This window comes from Diabrotica undecimpunctata, chromosome 3 (genome assembly GCF_040954645.1).
Source record: "Diabrotica undecimpunctata isolate CICGRU chromosome 3, icDiaUnde3, whole genome shotgun sequence".
Taxonomy (NCBI): domain Eukaryota; kingdom Metazoa; phylum Arthropoda; class Insecta; order Coleoptera; family Chrysomelidae; genus Diabrotica; species Diabrotica undecimpunctata.
The window spans coordinates 123,473,752-123,501,224 of NC_092805.1; the positions used below are offsets into that span (position 1 = coordinate 123,473,752).

At 32.4% G+C, this 27,473-nt stretch overlaps 1 protein-coding gene across 2 annotated transcripts in view; it reads right to left on the bottom strand.

The window, feature by feature from the left end:
* Positions 1–20,343, bottom strand: part of LOC140437356 (uncharacterized) — a 208,481-nt gene extending 188,138 nt beyond the window's left edge. For both annotated transcript variants that reach the window (XM_072526839.1, XM_072526838.1), the window contains exon 1: positions 19,993–20,343. In XM_072526839.1, the coding sequence (XP_072382940.1) occupies positions 19,993–20,029 (37 nt within the window). In that variant the 5' untranslated portion in view covers positions 20,030–20,343. The remainder of the gene's footprint in view (positions 1–19,992) is intronic.
* Positions 20,344–27,473: the final 7,130 nt, after the last annotated feature.

Sequence of the window (27,473 nt, forward strand, 5' to 3'; positions counted from 1 at the left end):
CGAAAAAAAAAACGAGTAATAATCACAAAATTTAAAAAAAAAATTGAGTGTTAATACCCACCAAAAGTTACCTTTGGTAACAGTAATAAGAAAGTATTAATACGACTTTTGGATAAAATTACATCCTCTGTCCTCTACAGACTTTTGAAAAACGAAAAAAAATGTTGGCATTATTACCAGAAGCCCGGTCCTGGCAGTCCTAGTTTGTTTAGTCTAGTGACTAGACTAGACTTATCTCTAATCCCATCTAAGGGGGTGCTGAAACTTTCATATTAATATAATATTTCTACGTAATATTTCTACGTCCGCACGTACAATATTTTGCAGTTAGTAGTGAAAATTGAACAGTTTTGTAGTTTTCGGCGATCGGGTCATAAAATATGAGTTCTCTAAAGATATTTTATACTTGAGTGTCCATTAACTGGCGTTCCTGTAGATTTTAAAGGTAACGTACTTGCTTTGACAGCTGATATTTTACAGTATTATTTATGGACAAGGTATAATTTAAAATCTTCAAACTCAAGGAAGAACCAACGGTTTTTGATATATCTAACATACTGTCTGACAAAATTTTAAGTGTATGGCAGAAAGCTTTGTGTATAACATGACAAGTATTTAAAACCTTTGAGGTATCCAGAAGGTAAGATAAATGATAGTTACAAATTTTTAAACAATGTTCTTGGAAAAAAAGATGCCTAAAAATTAACGGGGGTTTTTACTAGATCAAACGGAACTTACAAAAATGATTATTGGAAATATCGATGTAAAGGAAACCTTAAAGCTAACAAACGGTTCCAGAAAAATGGAAAAAGAGTTTCAAAGAAAAGAACTACAACAATCCGTTCAACATGAAAGCAGCATTAACTTATCAAAAAAAGCGAAAGCTAGAAATAAAACTAAATTAGAAATAGATCATGAATTGCCTTCCACTTCGAATGTCAATATTAATACAGAATTGCAGTGTACACAAAATTATTTGAAACTTACTATCTTGGCCAAAGTCTGTGACCGCTATGAACTATCGGACATATCTGGAGCAGCTGTGGCAACGGCAGTGCTACACGACCTTGGAATTGTTACCAACGCCAACACAAAAAACGTAATAGACAGAAATAAACTAAGAAGAGCAAGAGACCAATCAAGAAAAGGTTTTATTCAAAACCCCCCTGAAACTTTGAAGGCCATATATTTTGACGGAAGGAAAGATAAAACCTTCGGTATTGAAAATATTAAAGGCAAGTTCCACAGAAGGACCGCACTCGAAAAGCATGTTTCATTAGTTCAAGAGCCAGGCTCTAAATTTGTAGGTCACACAGTACCACTTTCTGGATCGGCTGTAAGCGTTTGTCAAAGCTGTGACGGAACTGTGGTAAATACAGGAAGAAAAAATGGTGTAATTTCTCAACTAGAATTAAAGTTAGGGCGCCCTTTGCAAATATTTGTCTGTCAACATTGCGCTTAAGGCATCTTTTCCAAAAGCTTGACGGTCAAACTCAAGGTCCAAGAGCTTTTGCAGCAACTATAGGAAATCAAGTAGTGCAGTGCGAAAATATGCTAGTTGTAAACTATAATTAATGACTGTGAGTTACCAGAAGTAGATTTAATTGATTTGAGTGCCGATCAGAAATATTTTGTTTTAAATTTGTGTCGCAATTTCTCCATGGGAATGCTCTGTCGATTTATTAAATTGAAGCCTTGGAAAGTTGAGTCATTCTCGATGGCTTACGTTGACAAATGGCATTCTACGTCTTTATATTAGTACTGAAAATCCAACATCAGAATTAAAAGAACTGTCCAAATTTATTGTCACGTTTTATGCTCCTTTATGGTTTCAGATTAAATGCAATTTATCATGTCTAAATGGTGCAAAACATGTTTTCCAATCAATAAAACGTTTAGGACAGGATATACTATGTATAGCTTAAAAAATTACATTGCACTAAATATTAATGAAGGATGAACTGAGGATAAATAAAGATACATAAGAAAAATTAAGGAAGCAGTGAATAAGGTTTAATAATCTACCGATACGATGGTAGAAAAATTTGATTGAAAAAAATCCAGAAACCTCATCTCCCATGACTAAGAAAGAAAAAGACTTCAGTTAGAGCATCCATAGATGTAATTGAAATATATGACGAATTTTTTGATAAAACTGGAAAGAGAATATATTATAATCAAATATTTAAGGTTAAGTTATCGCAAAACGAAAACCTACGTCTTACAAATGAATATTTATCAAACAACGATGTTATAAACTATAAAAAGAATAAGTTTCTAATTAAAAAATCAATTCCTATTCTTTAACTTATAAAGAGAAATTCCCGTGGAATACTACGACCATCTAATGCGAGGTCAAAAATATACATTTATACAAAATATTGAAGATTGAAGGACGAAATAATCTGGGTAGCAAAATAATGTACTGGGTCGTATTTGTTGAGAAATTCGCACCACAAACCAACTCTTTAGAACAGCTATAAACAGCTGCAAATAAAGTTCGATATCCAATCTCCGATAGAAGATGAATAGAAATTAGATCCTTTGTAACTTTTTCTTAAGAACAGCATTGTTTTATTCAATAAAGTATTCAATATATTTTTTATCTAAATCTACAACATCACTACTATATCACTATTAATTTCTAATAATTGTTATATTTGTTTTACAATATGATTATGGTATTCACTATGAATCTGTTGTACTTTTCTATTTATCAGATCTCTTTGTATTGTACATAAAAATCTTTATATTCTAGATAACTGTAGATTATTTTTACATTACTTCCAATAAAAACTAAAAAAATTAGATGCCGTGACCTCGCATGATTATTCAAACCTACTTGATTTTTTAAAATTAAACATTCAAAGATCTATTTAAAGCATACCAATTTATATCTGTCGATAAATTAAAAAAACATATATAATTCTATCTATATATTGTATTTTTGTATTAGAAGGCTTACGTATTTTTGTGCAAATCAACCATTTCCTCCAATGTAACTCCAATGTCCATATTCAATCGTCATTATAAGCTTCTTTTACTACTATTAATATTATATTTATTATTATTTACTATTTTATAAGTTTATGGTCCAGGCAAAGAATATTTTTACTTAATAGATCCTTCATTTTATTTCTAATTAGTTATACTTTTTTTGGATAGGTTAATTTAAATATTTCTTTTCATTCGTATATTGTAACAGTCATTAGATTATTAATATTATCATTATTAAAGTCAATACTGTATTTTTTTCTTTTCGTCGGGATTAAAAATATATCTATAGCTCGTCCCAAACCCTTCTTTCAGTGCGTCATAGTTGATCGAATTCTCTCTAACACATTAAGCTAGCGGTGACAGAAAAAAACGTGAGTCTGTGATTATTATACATAGAACTTAGTAAATTATTAAGCTAATTCTACTTACGGATGTATAATTGGTTGGAGTTTAGAATACGCTGAATAGATATCCAATCAATGATGCGCATAAATATAATTTGACGCAGATTGTCTCGATCGTGACAGTACTTTCACAATGTCAACTGATAAAATGATAATTGTCATTCCAGGTTAGTATTATCAGACATTTTACAGTGAAAATTTAATTTTGTATTTATTGTCATAAAAATATTTTAAATATGCCGAGATATATCGAGAAAGAACAAAGACTAATATTAAAATTATTAAATTATTTTCAATTAGAAAAAGAAAGATTACGATCCTGCAACTGTCAAATTTAACTAAAATGTAAAAATGAAAGAAGGGTTTGGGACAGACTGTATCACTATTTTGCTTGATATAACAGAGAACTAAGGATTTTCCCATGTCATTCGTTGATACAGGTATCTAAGAACTGCTTTTGATACATTTGATGATAACACTATGTATTAAACAAAGTATGCAAAAGATTAAACTAATTTTTTTACTTATAAACAATATATAAACAATGTTAGATCGTTATTTAATTTTAAATAATAAAGGTGAAGACCGCTAAATTATATGGAAAAGTGATACAATTTTACTAAAAAAGCGTATTTTTGATAATTGGCTGCTTAATTACATAAATAATAAAAATTATTAATAGGACAATATCATAAATATTCAGCTATAAAAATTTCAAGAAGTTTTATTTAACAGTTATTGCAAAATTGAAATTGTTTATCCCAGAAATCTTTTATCTATGTCGTATGCAGCGAATTAAACTGATTATTACCTTATTTTATCAAATTGAATCATTGATTGAACTACAATGCAGTATGTAGCTATTGAACTACATATGCAGTGAAACTTCTCTTCTTGTCCGTTATATAGAGTTATCGCTTAATCAATTGAAATAAAAAAGTGGTTTCGATTTGCTTGATCTTTAATTAAACATTTTCGAACATATTTGCATAAGCAGATACACAAATAAAATGCTAATGTAAAAAAGGTAGGTATTAGACACTTATTTAAAAAATCAGCAATTTTAGTATGTTTTTTGTTCTGAACATTATTTTTCACAATTTTTGACTCAACATTTAGAATTATATCAGATATTTTTGACTTACTTTTGCATCACCTTTATACATAAAAAATAATTCTAAGTCTTTTAATTTTAGGTAAGCATCATTTAAATTAGTTACAGGTGTAGTAAGTTCTAGTTCATCGTCACCCTCGTTGTCGGAAACATCGGACAACTGTTCGTTTTCTTTAAAATCGCTAAAACAATTAGCTAAGTTAACTTTAGGATTTTCTGTCAATAGGAAGGAAATCTATAGGAAGTTCAAAAAATTTTCAACTTTATGACTTTCGCAAGAGGTTAACAATGGAAAATCATCTTCTAGGTCTTTTAGCTTCAGATTTTCCACACTTTTCCATTACTATCGTTTTTTTTAAAAACCACACCTAATGAAACACTTTTTAATTGTCTTGGTTAAAACGTTTCTCCAAGCTGTCACAATCCAAATTATGGCGTTAGTAATTGTAATGGAATTCTTCCGTTCAGCCGTTGATAAAGAACATTCTATAGATGATTCCTGAACATTCTTCTCATCAAAAACTTTCGATATAGGGATTTAATTTTTTAATTATTTTTTGGTCTAAGGGTTGACAATGTGCCGTAGTATTAGGTGGCAAAAAAATTATCGATATACATATTAGATAACTGAATATCCGGATGGGATGTTGAGTTGTCTAGGAATAAGAGAATTTTTCTTTTTTGACGTTGCATTTTTCTGTCAAATTTGTGCAGCCAATCTGTCATGATATCTCTGGTAATCCAGGCCTTCTTGTTGTAGTACTAGTCAACTTGGAGTTTATTAACATGAAAATTTTTTAGGCATCGAGGATTTTTACTTTTACCAATCACCAAAGGTTTTCCTTTTCTCCATTTAAATTTGCATAGAATAATACGGTTAGCCTTTACTCGCAGATTTACTAGTTAAATTTTTATGTGTTAAGTCCCTTTAATACAGACCAGTCTCGTCAGCGTTATAAATATCATCAGGTAAGTAGCCACTTAATAAATTTGGCAGTTTTCTTTACTACTACTACTACTAAGGATTTCCACAGTTTTCACTGTCTTCCTTCACTCAACCGTTTTCTCCAATTTTCCCTGTCATTCCAGTCTCCATCTCGCAGGGTTTTTTTCTCCATAGCCTCGTCGATTTCATCTCTGAATGACCTTCGGGGTCTTCCTCTCTTTCTTCTCTTTCTTTCTCTCTCTCTCTTCTCTTTCTTCTCTCTCTCAAGCAGAAGTGCCCCCCCGTATCCGAGGGAGCCCCATCGGATACGGGGGGGGGGGGCACTTCTGCTTTGAGTTCAACAAACCCGGCTTTGAAACTCAACCGAAGACAAAGACAGAGAAAACTAAGAATCGGCACATGGAATGTGCAGGGCTGGAGAACAAAAGCCAGTGAAGTAACATCAGAATTCGAAAAGATGAATCTCGATATCCTCGCAGTTTTCTTTGCCACTCTGAAACGACGACAAGGTTAACATTTGCAGCTTCTCCAGAAATTGCTCTAAATTTAATGTTATGTCTTAAGCAAAACTTATTAAGCCAACCCTTGGAAGCTTTAAAGTTCAAATTGAGTTCTTTGGCCGCTTCTAAAGTTCTTTCTTTTATTATCGGTCCAGACAATGAAATTCAGTTTCCCACTTTACAAAACCAATCGTACACTATAGTATCGGTGGGGCAACAATTTCAGTTTTAATCCTCTTTTTTTGTTGAACATTGCCACTTTCACTATACCACTTTTTTAAATCGGCCTTTTTCTTTAAAATGCCACTAACACTTTTTGGCCAAAACTCGAACATTTTAATTATTTTTTTCAGATGCTTCTATCGCCGATATTTTTGTTCCAAACTTAAAAACTTTCTTTTAGTTAAAGACATTGTTACCCTTAGATCAGAACATTGCAATTAAATTAGAAATGTGTACAAACGATGAATATATTCTAAAATGGGTTTTTCCAAATCAGACTCGATGTACCTAAAGTACCTAGTTTTATGACCATAAGTACCTACTTATATAATTAGTTTTATGGCTACAATAAATTATGTACATATTTGGATTTCCGGAGCCCCAATTTTAATCTTTAATCGTCTTTACCTGACGGTTCGTTAATGGCAGTAACAACAATAACTTCGTAAAATTACAATAATTTCTTAGAAAAACTGAAGACAAATTTTGTAGGGAGTCGTTGTGAAGAGAGTCCGTTGTTCGGAGGTGTCTTTCTATTTACCCACATATAAAATGTCCGATGGAACAAGAATAGTGCCCCAAGCTGTTCTCACAAGGATATGTGTAATGGACATGCTTGCACAACTCCACGATAGCCTCTTCAGAGGAAATTTTTTTTGATCAATAAGACTCTAGGAGCCTGTGAGAGGTGTTACTGAGTTAATTGTTGGCAAGATACTGAAGAAAGGTGCAACAGATGTGACCTCCAATAAACCAAACTCGAAGAACACATCACCGGGACTCCATGGGAACGAGTTGCTGTTGACATTCTGGGACCTATTCTAGTACCAACATCATTAAATGTTTGATGATTTCTATGGACTTTTTTTTCAAATGGCCAGAAGTAGTTGCACTACCCAACTAAAAAGCCATAACAGTTGGTGAGACCATGCTTGAAAATATCTTTTCTCGACATGAGGTTCCTTCTGCTTCATTTCGATCAGAGGTACAACTTCGAATCAGAAGTTTAGAAGACCATGATGGCTTTGCTGGGAATTAAGAAGACCAGGACGACACTGCTTTATCCTCAGGCCAAGGGCATGGGAGAGAGACCGGACTAAAAGAGACAGGATTAGACTGGAGGAAAATAACCGGACCATCAATAACTACCTTTCTCTGTTTGTACATGAAAACCAGAAATACTGAGACAAACAGGTGCTTCTGCTTACCTATCGAAGCTCCCGACATGAAGCAAGCAGTTATACTTCAGCAACGTTATTGACTGGTGTAGACATGAAGTTGATTGAGTATATCAGTGGCATAAAGGAATCGACTGGTTAAAGTCTACAATTTCGTCAGGAATAAGCTGCAACTCACCAGTGAAGGGATAAAAGTAACGTTTATTCAGGGATCCACTCCCTTTAGCTTCAAGAAGATGATGCAGTCTGTATCTACCAACCAAAAAGAAGGAAAGGTCTGAGTCCCAAGTGCAGGGCCCTGGGAGGTACGGTACCTGTTCACTAAAAAGATAAACGGCTTGTGTATAGGGTGCAACTGACGCTACGGAGTAACCCAAAGGTCGTCCTCCTGGAGAGACTGTGTCCTTAGGAAGGGCAAAATCTACTGAGCTGCTTGGTGGATCTTCCCTTCCTGACCTCCAGGTTAATGAACCTTGTTGAATCAGTGAATTTTTTATTTTTGTATTTAAAATGCTGAAATTATACATAAAAAATTATTGTCTTTATACTTTTTATCATATGCCAAATTGTTAATTAGTCCCATGATATTTTTTCTTTTTGGACGAAACCGTTAATTCAATAGTAATAAAAAATACACGCCATTATCGGTAAGTCGAATAAAAAGGTGTTGAAAATAATAATATCTCTTAATTATTACTTAATTTGTAAATAAAAGTGAGATAAGTACGTATTTAATTCGCATAAACATTTTGTATAAAAACAAAGTTAAGTGTTTCTGATACGCAGCCTATTAATAATATAAATATGGATATTTAAGAGCTACTTAAACGATAAAATTTGTTTTATGCTCCAAGTCATAACAAAAGGGAACGATTTCCGAAGTGGAAATTGATACGTCAATAAAAAAAGGGATGAGTTCGATGATATCTCAATGCAGTGCACTATTTTACAGAATAGATGTTAAGATACTTACTGAATAGGAAATGTAGAATATAGGAGTTTACGTCTATGATAAATTGGGAAAGATTGTATCATCTTCCTCGATTTGACGTTATTAGATTATGAAGTTATGTCAAAAGTATTGTGTACAAAAATAAACCTCACGACTTTTCTTACTTGTAAGATTAATAACTTTTGCTATTAGAACGGTAACTCATGGGATATTGAATAGCAATAGAAGAAACTTTTATTTAAGATTAGGATGTACTCTGGATGTCAGCATTTTCAATATTTTCTGCAATGAAATGAAATGTTCTTATTTTTTAACATCATCAACAAATACACAGTATAAGAATGTTTGAGTATCATCACATCATCATTCTGGTTTTACAACCCTGCGTAGGTCCTAGCCTCCTCAAGAATTTCTCTGCAGTCGTCCCTGTCCATCGCCTTTCTCCGCCAAGTAGGTATTCCCATATTTCTCATGTCTTCATCGATGTTATCTAGGAATCTTGTTCTAGGTCTTCCTCTTCTTCTTTGACCAATAGGTCTATCAAGGAGCATTTTTCTAGCTGGGTCATTTTGTTCCACCCTGGTTCCTGGTATATTCTATAAAGTTCGAAGTTGGATTGTCTTCACTTATACGTATTGTTTCTATACACGAGATTGTCTCCCTGGCGCAGCCCGTTATTTGTTTTAAAAGTTTCAGACAGTTCCCCCTGAATTCGTTCTCTACATTTGTACATGAGTATATTGTAGCCAGTTTCTGTTACCAAATAATATACTTTCTTTAGTGTTACTTTTTACAATAAATCTGAAAACATAATATTTTTGAACAAGTCTAAAGCGTCATTGCATTGCGTTTTCTCTCGTAAAATAAAGTTGTTGTCCATTCACCGGGTAAACAGCTAAATTGACCACAGTGAGATAACGTTTGTGTATGGAAAATAAATAGATTCTATAAACCGGCTCATTGACATAAACATGTTCCCATCTTCTTCTTCATGTGCCTTGTCCGTTCCGAACGTTGGCAATCAACATGGCTATTCTGACTTTGTTTACGGCAGATCTGAATAGTTCAGCAGATGACAATCCGAACCATTGCCGCAAGTTTTGGAGCCACGAGTGTCTTCTCCTCCCTGGACCCCTTCTGCTGTCTATTTTCCCTTGAACGATCAGTTGTAGTACTCTATAATTATTATGTCTCATAACGTGACCCAAGTATTCCAACTTTCTTTTCTTTATACTTATTCCTACCTCTCTCTCTTTGCCTATCCGGCGTAGTACCTCTTCGTTGGTCACGTGCTCAGTCCAGGATATACGTAATATACGTCGGTAAGCCCACATTTCGAAGGCCTCTATTTTTTTCATCAATGTTGCGGTCATTGTCCACGCCTCCATTCCATATAACAAAACCGGGAATACATAACATTTCAGAAGTCGAATTTTGAGAGGTAGGGTGAGGCTTTTAGAGGTGAAAATTTGCTTCATGCTAGTGAACGATGCTCTTGCCTTTTCTACTCTTATACGTATTTCCTTCGCTTGATCCCAATTTGAGTTAACTGTTGTTCCCAAGTAGATGTACGAATCCACGTGTTCATATCTTTCATTGTCTAATATCAGTTGCTGTGGTGGTTGTTGGGTTTTGCTTACTAACATCCATTTGGTTTTTGTGATATTTAGTCTGAGTCCGTATTGTGCACTTGTTTTTTGTATCTTACTCATTAGGTAACTCAGTTCCTCCATGCTACTTGCTAGAATCACAGTGTCATCAGCATTCAATATATCAGATGTTCCCATCTGATATATTGAAACACCATCGTCATTATTTGGATCTGCAATAATAAATACAGTTATGTCGTTATCTCAATTTATTAATACTGACATTTATTTTGTTAACCATAGACTTTTTCGTTTATCATATCAAACACTGTTTTTATGTCCTTATTTTACACAAACGTTCTCCTGATAATAGAAAACACAACAAAAAAAGAATTATCTAATTTGGTGCAGACGTTCTGAAGGTATGGGCTTACAAACATTTCGCATATTTATTTTTATTTATGTAGATTAACTATTAACATGTACAATACTAATAGTAACATAGGCAGATCGTATTTCATATATTTTTAGAGTTAATAAAGTAGGTACCGTCCTAAAATCACGTTGCTCAATTCGGGAGCTTCATTGCGGGTGGGTAAGGATATAGATGATACAAAAGTGTAGATCAAAGATATATAGGTCAACGATAGATAATAATTAAATAGCAAAATATAACGGTTTGGCAAAGAAAAACAAAAAACCCGGAATACAGCTAAACTGCAAAACAAAATTATCGCCAATGAGCTTTACCCTCACACTTTTGAAAAAACTTTAGATTACATAAATTAAACAAACATTTCTCTCAAACACATCAAAAAGAAATAAGTCAGAAAACTTCAGCAAATTATTAACAACAATCATGTAAATCGGTCCATATATGGTCCATATATGACCATATATGGACATAATTAACCATAAGCTGTAAAAAAGGTTATATATTCAATAATATACTTTAAAAGATTTATGTCGTCTCTAAACAAAAATAAAATAATAAACCTCGAAAAATTGTTAATTAATTAAAAAAAATATATTATCAAACACATATTAAAAAAAAACAGATGATGACACCATACTGTCATCAATATTCTTATACTTAAAACAGATTGCAGTCTTTAAATAAAGTCAATACACAAACTACTTCAATTAAAACTTGAATATAAAAAATGACAATTAAATGAATATTTGACTACAACCTGAACGAATCCCATTGGCCATTGTTTCGTTTATCTAAAATTCACTTTACAAAAAAAAAAACAGGAATTTCCACAATTCCTATACTTAATTAATTATTTGTGAAAATATTTTATAAAAATTTAAATTGTTTAAAAAAAGTTCGGTAAAATAAAATAAATCAACTAAACACAAAAACAAAAAAAATTATCTATGGCACTTACATTATGACGAACTCGCTGACATCTGAAGGAAACATACGCTGAACCTCTGAAAACAGGTGGCCCTCTAGATGTACAAAAACGGTATCTTTGACTTTTTCAGCAAAAATATTGATAAAGGCGTTTGGCCTCAATATTAACAAAATGGCAAAAAATGAATTGCCAGTCGGACTCTATAAATAGTTATACAAAAAAAAGGATCTCTAAATATCGTAATTAATTAAAAACGAAGAGTGGATGACTTACAACAAAATTGTGAGTTTTAATAACAACTGGCAAGTGAGAACTAAAATTGGATTTTGTCTTTTTTATAAGTTAACCCCGAGCTAATTAATTTTTGCGAAGGGGAAGTGTAGTTTGGTCCAAAATATTTGTTCACTTGAGAAAATAATAACGCTAATTAAATCATATGCCAAAACCAATAAAATTACGAAAAGTGTCTTTTAAGTTTAAGGGTATTTTAAACAGTTATACGTATTCGAAAGGTTACAAATTATTTTTCTCTAGATATAGTACTAAAAATACAGGCTCGTTATAAGTTTTAAATTCAAGAACTACAACATGCTACAACAGTTTATTGATAAAAACGTATTGGTTAAAACTTTTTAATAAAATCAATTTTTTGTTGATTTTTTTATTGTTGCGGAAAACTGCACGTTTTTATTTAAGACTTTGTAGAAAACGTATAGTACACAACTCGTGTACTGAATCTTTTACACAGTGCAAATCATAGTATTTATTTGTACGTAATATACTCTTTACCACACTTGGTATCCAAAATACTATACTAAAATTCACATTCAGATGGCAGCGTTACAGAGATAGGCCTGAGCTTTCTATATGTCAGAACTAACTACAGGGTTGTCAAAGTTTTTAACCGTACGGTATGGGCCGGCCCCTATAAAAGAATTATAATTTGGGAAATATTTATGAATGTACAATGGAAAAATATTGCTTTTTGAAGTTTTTTTTTAAATTATATAATTTTTATGTTGTTATTTTAAAAATAGAAAGTTATATTTCAGGAATCTGGTTTTTTAGGTTTTATACCTTCTTTTCAAAATTGTTTGCAATTCGTGGAAATGAAATAATTATTTGTACAATCCCTTTTTAATCTAATATTCTTTTAATGGCACCAAAGTTTCTCTACTTGAATTTACAGTTACAGGCATTAGAAAATAATTAAGAATTAAGAAAATATAATTATAAATTTAAAATTATTCTTTAATGCCTGCAATTATAAATTCAGCTAGATAAAATGTTGGGAATCATTAGAAGGATATTTAGTTGGTGTCAGACGTTTGTGTCATGTCAATCTCAAAAAGTGTAATAAAATTCAAAAACAGTAATTTTTTAAATAGCGGATGCACAAAAATAGTGTAAAATGTTTTTAACTATTTGTCAAACAGTAACAATGATAAAAGTTGATCAACAATAGTGCGGGAAGTTTCTGCTTCTGGAGTCTCTGAACGAACGATTATCTGATATATAGAGGTAAAAGTAAAAATGGGCTACTCCCAACTCCCATAAGAAAAAAAGAACCGGTTGTTTCATTAGCCGTGAGAATAAATTCGATGAAGTAACTCGCTCTGAAATAAGACAAGTAGTCACTGTTTTTTTATGGACAACATCTTCCATCCCTTGACGTGGTACTAGAAAAAATTAACGAAATTGATCATCTTCTGAATTTTGCTAAGATAACATCGATAAGATTATTGCACGACATGGGTTTTATATATCGCAAGCAAGATAGAAATTCAATATTAATAGAAAAGCCAAAAATAGTCGCTTGGAGGCGCCACTTTCTCTTAGAAATAAAGAAACTGAGGAATCAAGGAGCCAATATCATTTATATGAATAAGTCTTGGGTTAATACTGAAACTATCAATGGACAAGTATAACAAGATACAATAATAAAAAATAGACGACAGGCTTTTGTTAATAAACTTACCACAAGTTTAAAATACCGAGCGGAAAAGGACCAAGATTTGTTTCAGTCCATGCGGGAAACAAAGGTGCGGACGGATATCTATTTGAGAAATGGTTTGAAGACATCTTAATACAGAATCTCCCAAAAAATTAAAAGAATTTGATTGTAATGGACAATGCATCTTATTATTCTAGGAAACTTAATTTTCCCAAACAATATTGGGTGAAACATCAAATTAAGGAGTGGTTTTACCAAAACAATTGTGGAAATTGAAACGTCAATAAACTTATTTTATCCGTCAATTGTGGCTTACTCCCAATAAAATCATATTTATTTTGAAGAATATTACTTAAAAAAAGAACTACTGAAAACTGCTCATGCATTTGAAAGTATTTATAACAAATACTTAATTGACTGAATTGTTAAAAAATACAGGAATCACAGTGGCGAACAATGCCGCATAAATGTTCACATCTAAAGACTTCCGCTTTATCACTGTGAACTGAACCCAATATAAAGGGTGTGAAGAGAAGGGAAACGGTACGTGTCCTTTAGGAATTAAAGTTTTAAACAAAACGCCTTTAAAAAATTAATTTGTGAAGGTTATGAAAAGTACATATCAATAGACATTGGAAAAGTTACCTCAACCATGTTATAAAGGTAGAAAATAATTTTCGGACAGTAGACAACCTGCAAGATAACATTGAACCTATAACAATTTCATTAAAAGATAACTCGAAAGATAAACTAGATTATAAAACTGAAAATGGTATTTCTGGGGTATTCTCTTAAAACTTTCATTAAATACTTATTAATAAATGTTCACTAAAGGTCACTATTTACTTAAAATTATTAATGTAGTGAATATAATTTAATAGCTGTGTTTAACCAACAAATTATCTTTATAATATGTAAACGCATTTTAGAAATTAAAACCATTTATTTCATTCAGGAATATTCTACTAAAAATTTTAACTTACCTAAACCTATTTTAGTCTAACCTGAGTTCGGCCCTGCTTGTTTTACAAAAGTAGCATAATTTACAATGACAGTAGAATTGGCAATGCTGTTATCCTATATCCGTACACTGCCATCTGAATGTGATTTCCACTTTAGCTAATTTCTTTAATGTTTTAATTTTAGTATATAGTATAAAAGTATATAGTATTTATTTCTATGCAGTAGTAAATAGTTTATATCGCTATTTTATAACGAATTTTTAACGATTCCTATAGTATTTATACACTATACGTATCTGAAATCAAACATATAAACTTGGCAATGCTATCAAGAATTGCATTGATGTTGACCAATGTCGCGTAAATTTCTGAAGCAATTATTTGTTCTTTAGCCAAACTAAACTTCTCATAAAATAATGTGCTAACTGTTTTTGTATTTAGTTTTATTCTATAATCTTCAAATACTATTTTCCAAATAGCATATAAAAATAAAAAAGTTAAAATATCCAAAAAGAGTATAACAGTCCAAAACGTTCAAATTGTTCGGTCCTATTAGACCTTCATCAATGATGCTCGCTCAGCTCGGGAAAATTTGGACAGATTTATAGTCGGAAACCTATAACACAAAAATTCCTACCTCAGACTATTAACAGCTTAAATAAATAAACTTACTATTACAGATTATTTTTATTGAAAAAAGAAGAATTATTATAAATAGTGAGAGTTTATACTAAACTAACAAAATTTTCCGTCCATCTTTAAAAAATATATTTGTTGTATAATGTAACATATTGTAGTAAATATTTGAATTATTCGCGCTGTTATTTTATTTAGTATATCTATTAAAACATAAAGAATTTAAATTAACTTTAAACTTATTTACACATATGGAAGTCTTTTTTAACTTGTGTACATAAGAAAATTTTCAACATTGCAGAATTTTAATAAGCAAAATAAGCAAAAATTACTAAGGAAAATAGATCTGCCTAGCATAACGGCGTCAATTGTTGCAACATTACTGCTATTTGCTTTGATAAATCATTTTTCCATAGGGAATTCTACTTATTTTATATGATAAAAGAAACCAAAGTTTATGTTGGTCCTATCATACGAAAATGTTAACAACAATGAAGTATGTCGCATTGTTTTAAACTTTTCTGATTAATTACCTAATTTTGTGGAATTTATTTCCTCAAAATATTTTGTAAATAAATAAATAATATTTTGCGGTAATTAATTATAGTTTTACTATATGTATACCAAACAAATAGTGATGGAAAACTATTTTGTAAATAGTAATGTTTCTGTTTGTATATATAATTCTATAAACGATTATACAATTTTAAAAATGTAAATATTAATCCTTTGATTTATTGTTTTAATGTACGCAATTTTATTTTGTTAATAAACCGCATGTGAATAAACGTTTGGTTACAATTAATGTTGGTTACAAGCACGTGTGTTGTATAGTAATTTTAGCCACTTCTAGTCTGTCAAAATATCACTAACTTCGCAAAAAATAATTACTAAATTCACTAGACAGTTTGAACTGGGATTGGCGAACTGAATTTACCTGAAAGTGAGTAATTTTACTCTAACTTATTGAAAGAAGCAGTAAAATTTTTAATAATAATAAAAAACATGTAATATTACTTATTTTGCAAAAGCTTCAAGTATGTGGTTACTTACTATGCAAATGATTTAAGTTAGATTAGATTAGATTAAGAGAGGTGGCCTTTCGGCCTATTCCACTGCGACCTTTTCAGATCTATTGTGGTCCTCTAGTCCTAGATAACATTCTCTAGCCTGACCCTTTTTATAAAGTCTAGTAGCTTCGAGACTGTACCTTCCATGTAGCTATTTGCCGGTGGATTTTCTTCTCCTAATGCAAAGAACCGCACATTTGCCAGACTGTCACACTGACATAAAATGTGCTCTGCTGTTTCTTCTTCGAGGTGACAGAATCTGCACAGGTCATCATCTGATAATCCCATCAGCTTCAAGTGCCTATTCAGCTTACAGTGTCCTGTTAGAAGACCTACTATGACCTTGACTGTTTTCCTGTCTTTGCTTATTAGGTCTGCCGTAAATTTTGGCGAATGTTCTGTAATGAACTGTTTCGCCTGTCTTTGTCCTGGTGAATTCCTCCACCATTCCAGAGATTTGCGAGCTACCCACTTCCTTGTAGAAGTTCTTGTTACTGATTTAGCAACTCCGTAGAAGGGTTCCGGTCCAATGAATGGCAATGATGAGCCTTGTTTGGCCATTTCATCTGCTTTTTCATTGCCCTTATGACCCTCGTGCCCCGGTACCCAGGCTACCGTAACCTTGCTACGGTCTCCTAGTTTATTTAGGGCACACACGCAATCCCATACTAGCTTAGAATTGACCCCTACAGAATTGAGTGCCTTAAGCGCTGCCTGACTATGATTTAAGTTAGTAATTATACCACATGTTTTTTAGTAACAGTAAACATTTTAGCTCTTTTTTCAATAAATTTAAAATACTTACTTTCAAGTACCATGGTGATGGTCTGATAAGACCAAGAACGCTTTGAACAATTTTGAACAATCCTTTTGGTTATTTTTCCTTTATAAGATATCTATAAATGTTAAGAGATTGTTTATGTTGCCTATATATAGGATTAAATCTAAGTTTAAGAATGATATCCTGTCAACTAAGTTTTGGATACAGTTATTGTTGAATTCGTCATGAGATACAGATACTCCAAACGATAAATCTGCAGGAAATCGCAATTACCTACCAAACAAAACCTTCTCTGATATTTCTCCTAACGCCTCGTGGATGGAACTTCAGTATGCTAGGAACAACTGTATGTAGTCTTCTCAATTATTTTGATGAGTATTGACGACAATTATTTTTGAATTGCCTCTCTTGAATCTCTTTACTATTCCATCTGTTACAGCCTTGTATAATATCGCCAAAACAAATTTCTCTCTCTCAATACAGTGTTAATATATTTCTTTATTAAGTAACCTAGAATTCGTCTCTGCAGCATGGTTCTTTATTTATTTCTAAATGTAATTTACGATAAAAAGGGTAGAAAAATAGTTCATTAAATGTCTCATAAATTGTTTTTAATATATACCTGCATCTAAGATTTATTTTTTGAACTATTTGTTATTTGATGTCAGTTTCGTTAAATCATTAAAACCTGAATCGCCGCAAAAAAAACAGGTAGGTAATTTAAACCTGATGATAAAATGATCCTTTGCGCTTTTATTGTAACTTGATATCTATTTGTTGTTTTATCAACTTATAATATGTAACCGTGACCCATATGAACCGATTAAATTCATGATCAGATTATCCTGCATTAATAATTGTAGAGCGTACATCAAGGGGTGAGAAATCTGAGACAATATAATCAATTATGGTAGATGTTGTTTTAGTAATTCTTATAGGAGAATTAACGTGCATTGTGAAACCATACGATTCGAATATATTGACCGACAATAATTTCGTAGCACAAGCAACAGCGTGATTAATATTCAAGTCACCGCATGGAACTTTTGTGATTTTATTAGGCTCTATAGGGTCTAACAAATTTAGCAGGTTCTGAAAAAATAGTTACGTTGAAGAATCAGGAATCATATAAAGAATGTATAGATTAAGATTTTTGTCGTAAACCAATGAAAACTCAAAAAGGCTTCATTTAACGGAAAGCCATATTTTGTTAAAGGAGATATCATTATTTGTAGAAAGAAATAAGTTGCCACCGTAAGCTGAACTTGGACGATCATACCTAGCAATTGTGGTATATTTTTCTATAAAAAAAGGCTCGTTCACTTCAAGCCAGTGCCTAATTCATCAAGAAACAAAAATGATTCATCTGTTTTATATCTTATAGAACGAACATTAATCAGAACCATACTAAAGTTGTCATCACTAAAATAATCTGAGGTTTCTAGTCCCACAGAATAGTTCCTATTATTTAAAAGTTTCGTTTTGGAGAAACGGAATAGTAATATTGGTGTCTACTTCCATCTACTTTTGTCAGCTTGGTCACATTTTTGTAGTTAACAGTGCAACTTTGAAATCGATGGAGCATTGAACAAGAAATGAAAATAAAGTACCTAGTGACTACATTATTCAGCTATGGAGACATTGAAAAAGAAGTAAAAGGTCAATTACAAAGAGCAAATAGATTAGCAGGATGCCTTAATAACACTATATGTTGTAACAGAGACATTAACATTGAGATTAAATCAACAATATATAAGGCCAGCATAAGACCAATAGTGACCTATGGGTCAGAAACAAACAAAACACAGAGAGTACTGGAAACAGCAGAAATGAAAATACAGAAGATTTACAGGAAATACGTTGAAAGTCGGAATAAGGAGTATCGAGATCAAAAAAACATGTAATATATAATATATGCATAGTCAAGAGTAAAGAGTTTTAGAAGGATGACCTAGGTATTATGTAACAGAGACCTAAAATTGACACTCCGGATCGGCCTTCTTCGCTGCTACTACTACTACTTGGACTGTGAATAAATAAATCGCCTTAAGGCTTTCGAAATGTAGTGCTATAGAAAAATATTAAAAACTTCTGAGGTGGAGAAGATCCGAAAGTTCACAACATTATAACGTCTCAGCTAGACTACTGAGATTGTAAAAAGCGTCAAGAAGAGAAAGCTGGAGTACTTCGGACATGTAATGAGAGGTCCCAAATATAGGTTGCTACAAAATATGCAAGGGAAAATAGCAGGCTAACAAAACAGAACGAAGAATGACTTCATGGTTGAATAACTTGCGAGATTGGTATGGTATTTACACAATCATGATATTTAGGGTAGCAGTGCATTAAATTAAGATAGCTATGATGTTAACTAACGTTCTGAAAGCACATGGTCCATGAAGAAGAAGAACAACTCGCCAATAAATAAGCAAAATTTCTTATATAACGGAAAAAAAGAAGACAAAGAATCATTTAACTTCTATATGGCTTTTATTGACAAAGTTGACTAGATAAAGTGAAACTTATGCACAATGTTTCATGGCTATAGAACTTTTTGTTCAAGAGTAATTGCATCGACGGCAGACAGATGCACAGACCATAAAACAATTTTAAGAGACATACAAACAAACTAAACTTGAGTTCGGGGATATTGAAAATAATAAAATAAATCTATTACAAATTAATATAAAAATAGTACGGAAAAAAGTTAGATACCTTACGAAATGTCTGAGTAGGTTAGTTAAGATATATGAAAATAATGAGAGATGAGCGAGTGACATAATTGGTCTGCAAATAAAATGGTTACAAATAAGAAGAATACGACAAATAAGAGAGTAATAATATATAAAAGTGTATCATTAGTATAACGATAAAAGGGAAGAAAATGAACATAAGCAATAAATTAATGTAGTGAAAACCTCTGAAATTATATAAATAGCAAATATATTATAGATAAACAACAGTTAGGTGTTGTAATTTGTAAACCTTACGTCTCCAAGGTCTGTTAAACTAAATCAATAATACAGTCTAAACTTTTCATTTAATGAAAGTCCAACTTGCAAAAGGAGTTATGGAAAAGCAGAATGGTACAGGATAATAGAAATGTTTAAAAATAAAATGTTAATACACATTAAAGATATTATTAGGACAATCCATTTGAAACCGAAATTTTTAATTTAAACCTTTTTTGTTAAAATTTAGGAAATAAAAAGTCTAAATTTTCACGTAATAAAAAATTTGTCTCTCGACTCTTTTCTTTAAAAAATAAAGTAAACATGTAAATTTTTAACAGTACTATTGTTATTAAATAATTAGACACTTACTTGCTAAGCATGCCAGAAACCCGACTAAAAAATACATTTTGAATTTTTTACACCAAACTGTTCATTTCCTCAACCTTTAGCACTTAACCGAAACTGACAATTAAACTGCACTTTCCGTGTCTCGCATTCTTCGGCAAATAATTTTTACGCGTCTTGAGTAGTACGAATAACTACATCGCCGTCATAACATTTGGGTGAAACACTAGAAGGTGGTGTTATTCTACCGCTGCTGATATTTGTATGTTGATAATATCAATGAGAGAGCGTAGCTTGCGTACGATTAGCGCTAGCCGGAGAGTATGTTTAAACTTGACTTGTGAACCAGAGTGTGTATTTTGAACTAACTTGCGCTTTCAATTTCAAAAACCCTGACCAAGCAACGGTTCCACAACTTATGCGATGTCACGAGTGATAAGAAATCGGGAATAAAGTTTTAGCGAATTTGACAAAAAACGATATTTATATAAATAAATAAAATATGAGGTAAATAGAGAGAAAGTTAAATACAGTGTCCAATTATTTTAATGAAATATGGTTCTGGAAATTATTTTCTTGTGGAATCTTTATATTACATTAACTTTTTTGTTCTGGAGATTTTGATTTTCAATTCAGAAACCGTTTTTAACACATTCCTGAAAAATAATTGATATAAGGTTGATATCAATAAACTGATATAATTCTGTTGCCCCAAATATTTCGACTTCTTCAAAACTATTTCTACCTATTTTAATTTCAGGTGTGTTTTCTTATTTCCACCTAATTTTACATTTTACATTTTCCGACATATACTCCGCCAAAAAAGTGTCGCATCACTTATAAAATTACAAATATTTTTGACAGCATTTGGTTAATTTAAATTATTTCTTTCTGGTCCTTAAGAATAATAAGGCTAGAATAAATCTTAAAAAGAAATTTAAAAATACAGATTACTGTTTAAGAAAAAAAAATGTTAATTGCTATTTTGTCTAGTTTTTATATTATCAGTCTTTATTTTACTTTTGTAAAAAGTATACAGTTTGCGTTTAATTTAAAATTTCGTATTAAATATTGAGTACGGAAGGTCGTGACAATATAAATTTAAATTTAACAGGAGATCAAGTGGTTAGAATAATTTGCCTCATTGAAGACGGAAGGAGTCAGAGATATGGGGTAGATGTGTAACCTCGGAAACCTTTTTTGGATGGTGCTAGAAAGGTCACCAATGGAGACACTGCGGACGGCAGCCAGATGGTTCGTGGAGAGCGAGTCGTGGGTTCGAAACTAACTTTTGGAACCGGGAATGGGTCCAACGGACGAAATAAGTAAAGGTAGGACAGGATAAGAGATATTAGAAAAGATATAGAAATAAACAAAAAGACAGACGGGTAAAATTACCAAAAATAAGATAAGATAGAAACAGGGCGCCACTTAAATTTTTGGGTTCAAGGAGAAAATTAAGAAACCTTACAAAAGAAAAGAGGTAAGGAAAGATATCGATAGTTAATTATTAAATAAATTCGGTCAACACACTATATAAACAAATAATAAATATATTAGGTGAACTGAGAGCCTGATAATATTTAAGAAAGTTCAACTAATGCTGATATAAATCTCTCTTTGTTGTTTATGGGCTTATCTCGAGATAATGGGTTAAAAATGTATAACAATTATAGCAAATAACAAAATGATTAAATTTAAATTCTAAAGAATACAAAAAGGTTTCAAGAATTCTGTATTATAAAAATAAACCAACCGCACTTGTTTTCAAGATAATTATCTATATTGCACTGTTGTTTAATGATTAACTGAGAATCAATTGTTCTTAATTTAGAAGTTCTTAATAGTTAATTGAAAGTTCGTATGAAAATATTAAATGTTCCTTGATTGAATGCTAACTCAGTAGTTAACCTTAACTACAGGAGAAGAACTGAGAAGAAGGAGAAGTACATCCGACGGAGATTCGCCCAGATGGTTGATGATAAAAAGATTATGATAACTTACGATACATCTTGATGACTGCTGCACTATTCAATAAGCTAAATACTTTACTTGTATTAAACACTGAAGTTCATTAAATTAAAGGTAGTTTATACCAATCTTTAATCTAATATGGTATTAGATTACGAAACTGAAACATTTAAGTGTATACCTACTTAAAGAAAAAATTCACATAGATGGTCATATCAGCAAGCGTCTTTACGCAAAGATCGCCCTACCAGAAGTGCCATTCTTCCTCTCAAAATTCACCAAACTTCCCAAAAGAAGGTGGGGCAGCCCCCACTCAAAATGACAGGCTAAAACCTAAAACTTCCTGAATTACGTTCTCTCAGAAAATTACTATAACGTGACTTCGACGATGTTTATCAAATTTATCAAAAAAGAACCCACTTGGCACCGGAAAGGATTAGCTTAGCCCTACAATAAAGTATACTACTTCGCGTCTTTAATAAGTCGGACCTTCTGTCTTTTGAGATAGTCGGTATTTAGATTCCATTGGAATTTCCTAATGGTAAACACGACCACCTATATATTATTTGCAAATACGGCCATCGGCGTCTCAGCAACAGGGGTAAAAGGATTAAAAATTATTTAATACTTTAATTATAAAAAAAAATGTTACAGATATAGTGGGTGTAAATCAGTGGACAGTAGATCACGAGTGGTAGTAAGGGACCGAGAGACTGGTCTTTATAAAAGACGAGCTGTAACAGGTTGGCCAAGAGCAACTACGCATGTGGACAATAGATTTTTAGTCCTTCAGGCTTTGCGTCGACCACATATGCCTGCAAGTCAACTTCAGCATGAGACTCGAAATGTACGTATGTCTTCAAAAACTGTTAGGCACATCTTAAGACAGTCTGGAATTAGGGCCAGAGTAGCTGCCACTGCCCCGAGACTTACAAGGGAACACCGTATAGCACGTCTAACATTTGCAAGAGAGCACGTAAACTGGAATATCGACGACTGGGGTAACATACCCTTTACGGATGAGTCAAGATTTTGTTTATACACTTCGGATCGAAGAATACCAGTTTATAGACGAGTCAAACCGAATTGGTACAGCTAGATGGAGGATCCTTAACTGCTGATAGGTACATTAGAGAAATTTTAGAGATGCATTTTGTTCCTTACGCCCCATTTATTGGCAATGACATTGTTTTAATGCATGACAATGCACGTTCACACGTCGCAAGAATCATTACCGAGTACCTCCAAGAGGTAAATTTAGAAGTTTTGAATTGGCCAGCGCATAACCCGGACTTAAATCCAATAGAACATGTTTGGGACCATCTTTACAGAAGGGTGAGATCTGGTAATGTGACGCCAGCTAATCTTCAGGACCTGCAGGTTGTTAACCGTAGAATGGGATGTTATACTAAATTATTATTACTTTTGATTTTTATTTTTTGTTATTCAATGCTGTTTGTGCGCTTACTTCTAATTTATGAAATAAATTAAATAAAACCTTTGTTTTTCGTATATTCTGCATTTTCTTTTTAATACTTGTTACATACTTAAAAAACAAAAAAAAACAACAGTAAAAAATCCATGTTTTAAATTTTTTTTAATACAAAATTTGCAGTTTTGTAGGTAATGCGATACTTTTTTGGCGGAGTGTAGTTTCTTCCCTACATATTTTTGTATGGCTTTATCAATTTTTGTGTTTGGTGCCTCATCTCAACACTTGTCTAATATTGTCGAATATTCCATCACATCCTGCTGTTTCTCTAGTTTTTAATGTGTTTGTGTTATCTTTAACGTCTTCATAAGTTGGTTTCCCGCAATACTTTTATACTTATGTGTGCCACATCGTAACTTCTTGTTGTTTGGTATCTTGGTAAGGTCCTTCGAAGTATTTCTTTCGGTATGTGATCTCAATAATTGTGTTGGCCTCTCTTTAGTACTCGCAACTTTAAGTAGCTGTACAGCAGCTTTATATTATATTTATCATTTTTTGTTTCTATTTTGTATTTGCTGTATTTTATTTCGTCATTTTAAGTCTTAAATATCTTCTCTTCTTCTATTGTCTTCCTTCTATGTAATTTTTTTATCTGCTTCTCTATCCGATCTTAACCATTTTAGTTTCGCGTTTGTTTCTTCTATTGTTTTAATGTTACAGATTTTCTTTTTCTGCTTTTCCGTTTATCAATTTTTTATTTTGTTTAATTTTTCTAAAATACCCTGTTCCTTGAATTGAATTCTTTCATTAATTTGTAATTCACACCTTCCCTCAATTTTCAACATTCCACCAATTATACTCTATTTTTGTGGGTTTTATTTTATATTTCGTTATAGGTAGTATAGTATTTTTCATACTAAAATCATATTACGTCGTTTAAAATCGACGACGACGTCAGAACCCCACAGCGTTGCCAAAACATTAGAATAGTAAATAAAAGAGGAATTTTTAAAATGTCAACTATTTAAAAATACACTAGTCAACTGGATTTTTAAATTGGAAAAAAAATCGCATTGTCAAAATTTCTCTTTTTACTTTTCAACAATGTGGATTGTGGAAACCGAGATAGGTAGGTACGTTTAATCCATAATATAAAAGATCACATAGAAATATATAATTTTAAATACATTTTAAAACTCAAATAGTCAAGCACTAAATAACTCTTTCTTTTTTTCTCCCCTTCCTTTAAATAATAAATAAACTAAATAACTCAAGAACTTTTATTACATAATATTACATCTAAATTGAGGAAAATTCAGTGCCTCATTAAGAAGGTCTGAGAAAGGCAATGTGATAAAAAATAAATAAAAAGTAACATATAAAAGAAAGAAGGAATATTATAAAATGAATGGGCTAAATTGCAAGGATGTAAAATGGACAGAACGCACAACTGATTCATAAGATTTCAGGAATCGGTTGGATAACATTCGGGAGACCCTAATGGAATGGCATTATGAAAAGGCCCCGCAAAAGAAACTGAGGAGGCTTCCAAAAGCTAATAATATGTCTCGAGGTATAAACTACCATTTTTAAAAATTATCTCAAATTGAAAATATTATAATAGTCAGTGTATACTTTGTTTAGAAATATTCTCCAAGACATAGAAATAGTTCAAGGTCTATTTTACTACCATTTACAATCATTCTGTTCATTGGAGAATGTTTAACAAAATTACACTTATAAAACTTAACTGTAAAATTTGAAAGGATTGTTCATATTAATTATCTAAGGTTGTACTTTAATAAACAACTTTAATAACAAACCAGTGTAGAAGTCATCTTTATTCATTTTTCCATAGTAACGAGACAGTTTGGCTTTTGCAGAAAATATAACTTGCACTGTCAATAAATCCGTCCTCACTACCAGCATTGATTATAAAATGTCCGTAAAAAAATGAATGGGGGTGTAAGGTTGTGTTATAGAGGTAGTACCTTTTATTGGAACGACCACATCAAGCGTCATAGATGGGAGATATTTCTTGATAACTGAGGATAACTTAGATGGTCCGAGGGTGCTAAAAATCCCCCGGCTTCGACTTCAAGATGTTATTCATAAAGTAGCGACATGGAACGTCAATAGTTTATGAAAACAATGGATGTAAGTGAGTTGAGGTGGTCTGGCTCAGGTATTTCTCACAGCGATAACTTTACAATGTACTATTCCGGTAGCGACGCCACAGATATTTACCACAGGCATTGAGTTGCAATTATGCTTGATAATAGAATTGCGATGTGTCTGTTATAGATTACATACCCGTTTCAAACAGAGTAATCATAGTGAAGTTAGCCGGTCAACCTATTAATATAAATCTAATCCAAGTTTACGCACCCTCATCTGATAAACCGGAAACTGAAGTTTTAGATTTCTATAAAGATATAAAGGAAGCATTAAAGGTCACAAAGAAAAACGATATCAACATCATAATGGGTGATTTTAATGCCAAAGTCGGTAAGGGTAGATGTGGTAATGCGGTCGGTGATTTTGGTCTGGGTAACAAAAATGAGCGAGGAGAGTTACTAATTGAATTTTGCAATGACCACGATTTCGTCATTTCTAATACGTGGTATCAACTCCCACCAAGAAGATTGTATACATGGCGAGCACCAGGACATCGTGCAGGTCATATAATACAAAATCAAATTGATTACATCTTGATAAACAAAAGATTCCGCAACTATATAAAAAGAGTGGCCGTTTACCCTGGTGCGGACATTATGTCTGACCACAAGCCCCTAATCGCGAATCTAAGGCTTCGATTGGCAAATATTGAGAGATGAAGAGCTTAGATCTACATACAGTAAGCACATCAACGAAAACTTGAGAAACATATAAGGAAATTGCATAGAGGAAACATGTGAGAAAATAAAAATAGCTATAGTCGAGGCTGACGCAGTAGTCGCAAATAAAATAAAAAGAAATCACAAAAACGACTGGATGACGGAAGAGATACTTGATCTAATGGAGCAAAGCAGACAGTACAAAATACATCAGAATCAACAGGAATATAAGGAAATCCAACGTACAATAAGGGCAAGAATTAAAAACGCAAAGGAAAGCTGGATAAAAGAACGTTATGAAAAATTGAAATCATTACAAGAAAAGGGAGACAGACTTGGACTACATAAAAAGGTCAAAGAAATTTCGAGTATATACAAGAAACACCATGAGACTCGCCTGAAGAATGATCATCGAAACTACATTCATTTTAGCTAGGAAGAACTAGCTAAATCTGGGCAAAGTATGCTTCGTCCCTCTTTGCGGATAAAAGACCGAATCTGCCAACTACTAACTTACCCACGGAAAATTTATCCGGCCCTCCCATTATTCTCGCCGAGGTGGAGTGCGCTATAAAAGTAGCAAAAGTAGGCAAGGCCCCTGGACCGGATGGAATTATTACGGAAGCCATCAAACTGTTGAAAGATGATAACATTGACATGCTGGTAGAAATTTTCAATGTCATATATAACACCGGCCATATTCCAAAGGATTGGCTTTATTCAACCTTTATAATGATCCCTTAATCATAAAGAGCGACAAAATGCAAAGACCACATACTGATAAGTTTAATGAGCCATTTGCTTAAGGTGTTTCTCCGCATCCTTTACACAAGAATGTTCAGAAAGCTGGAAGATCTAAGCAGTGAGACACAATTTGGTTTCAAGAGCGGACTGGGTACACGTGAAGCAGCTTTCTGCTTGAATACGCTTGTACAAAACTGCATGGATCAACGAAAGGATATAGTCATAACATTTCTCGATTATGAAAAAGTGTTTGACACCGTAAAATATGACGCAATGATAAAAATGCTACACAACGCTAACATTGACGAGAAAGATATAAGAGTTATCCAGAATCTTTATTGGAATCAAAAAGCACGAGTGAGACTGAACAAATCAACCAACACAGAAGAAATTGAAATTTTAGGAGGGGTACGAGAGGGGTGTATTTTGTCTCCTATGCTCTTCAATATCTATGTGTAGAACACGTGGAATAAAGGCAAACGGGTTCCCGATAAATAACATTCATTACGTCAACGACACCG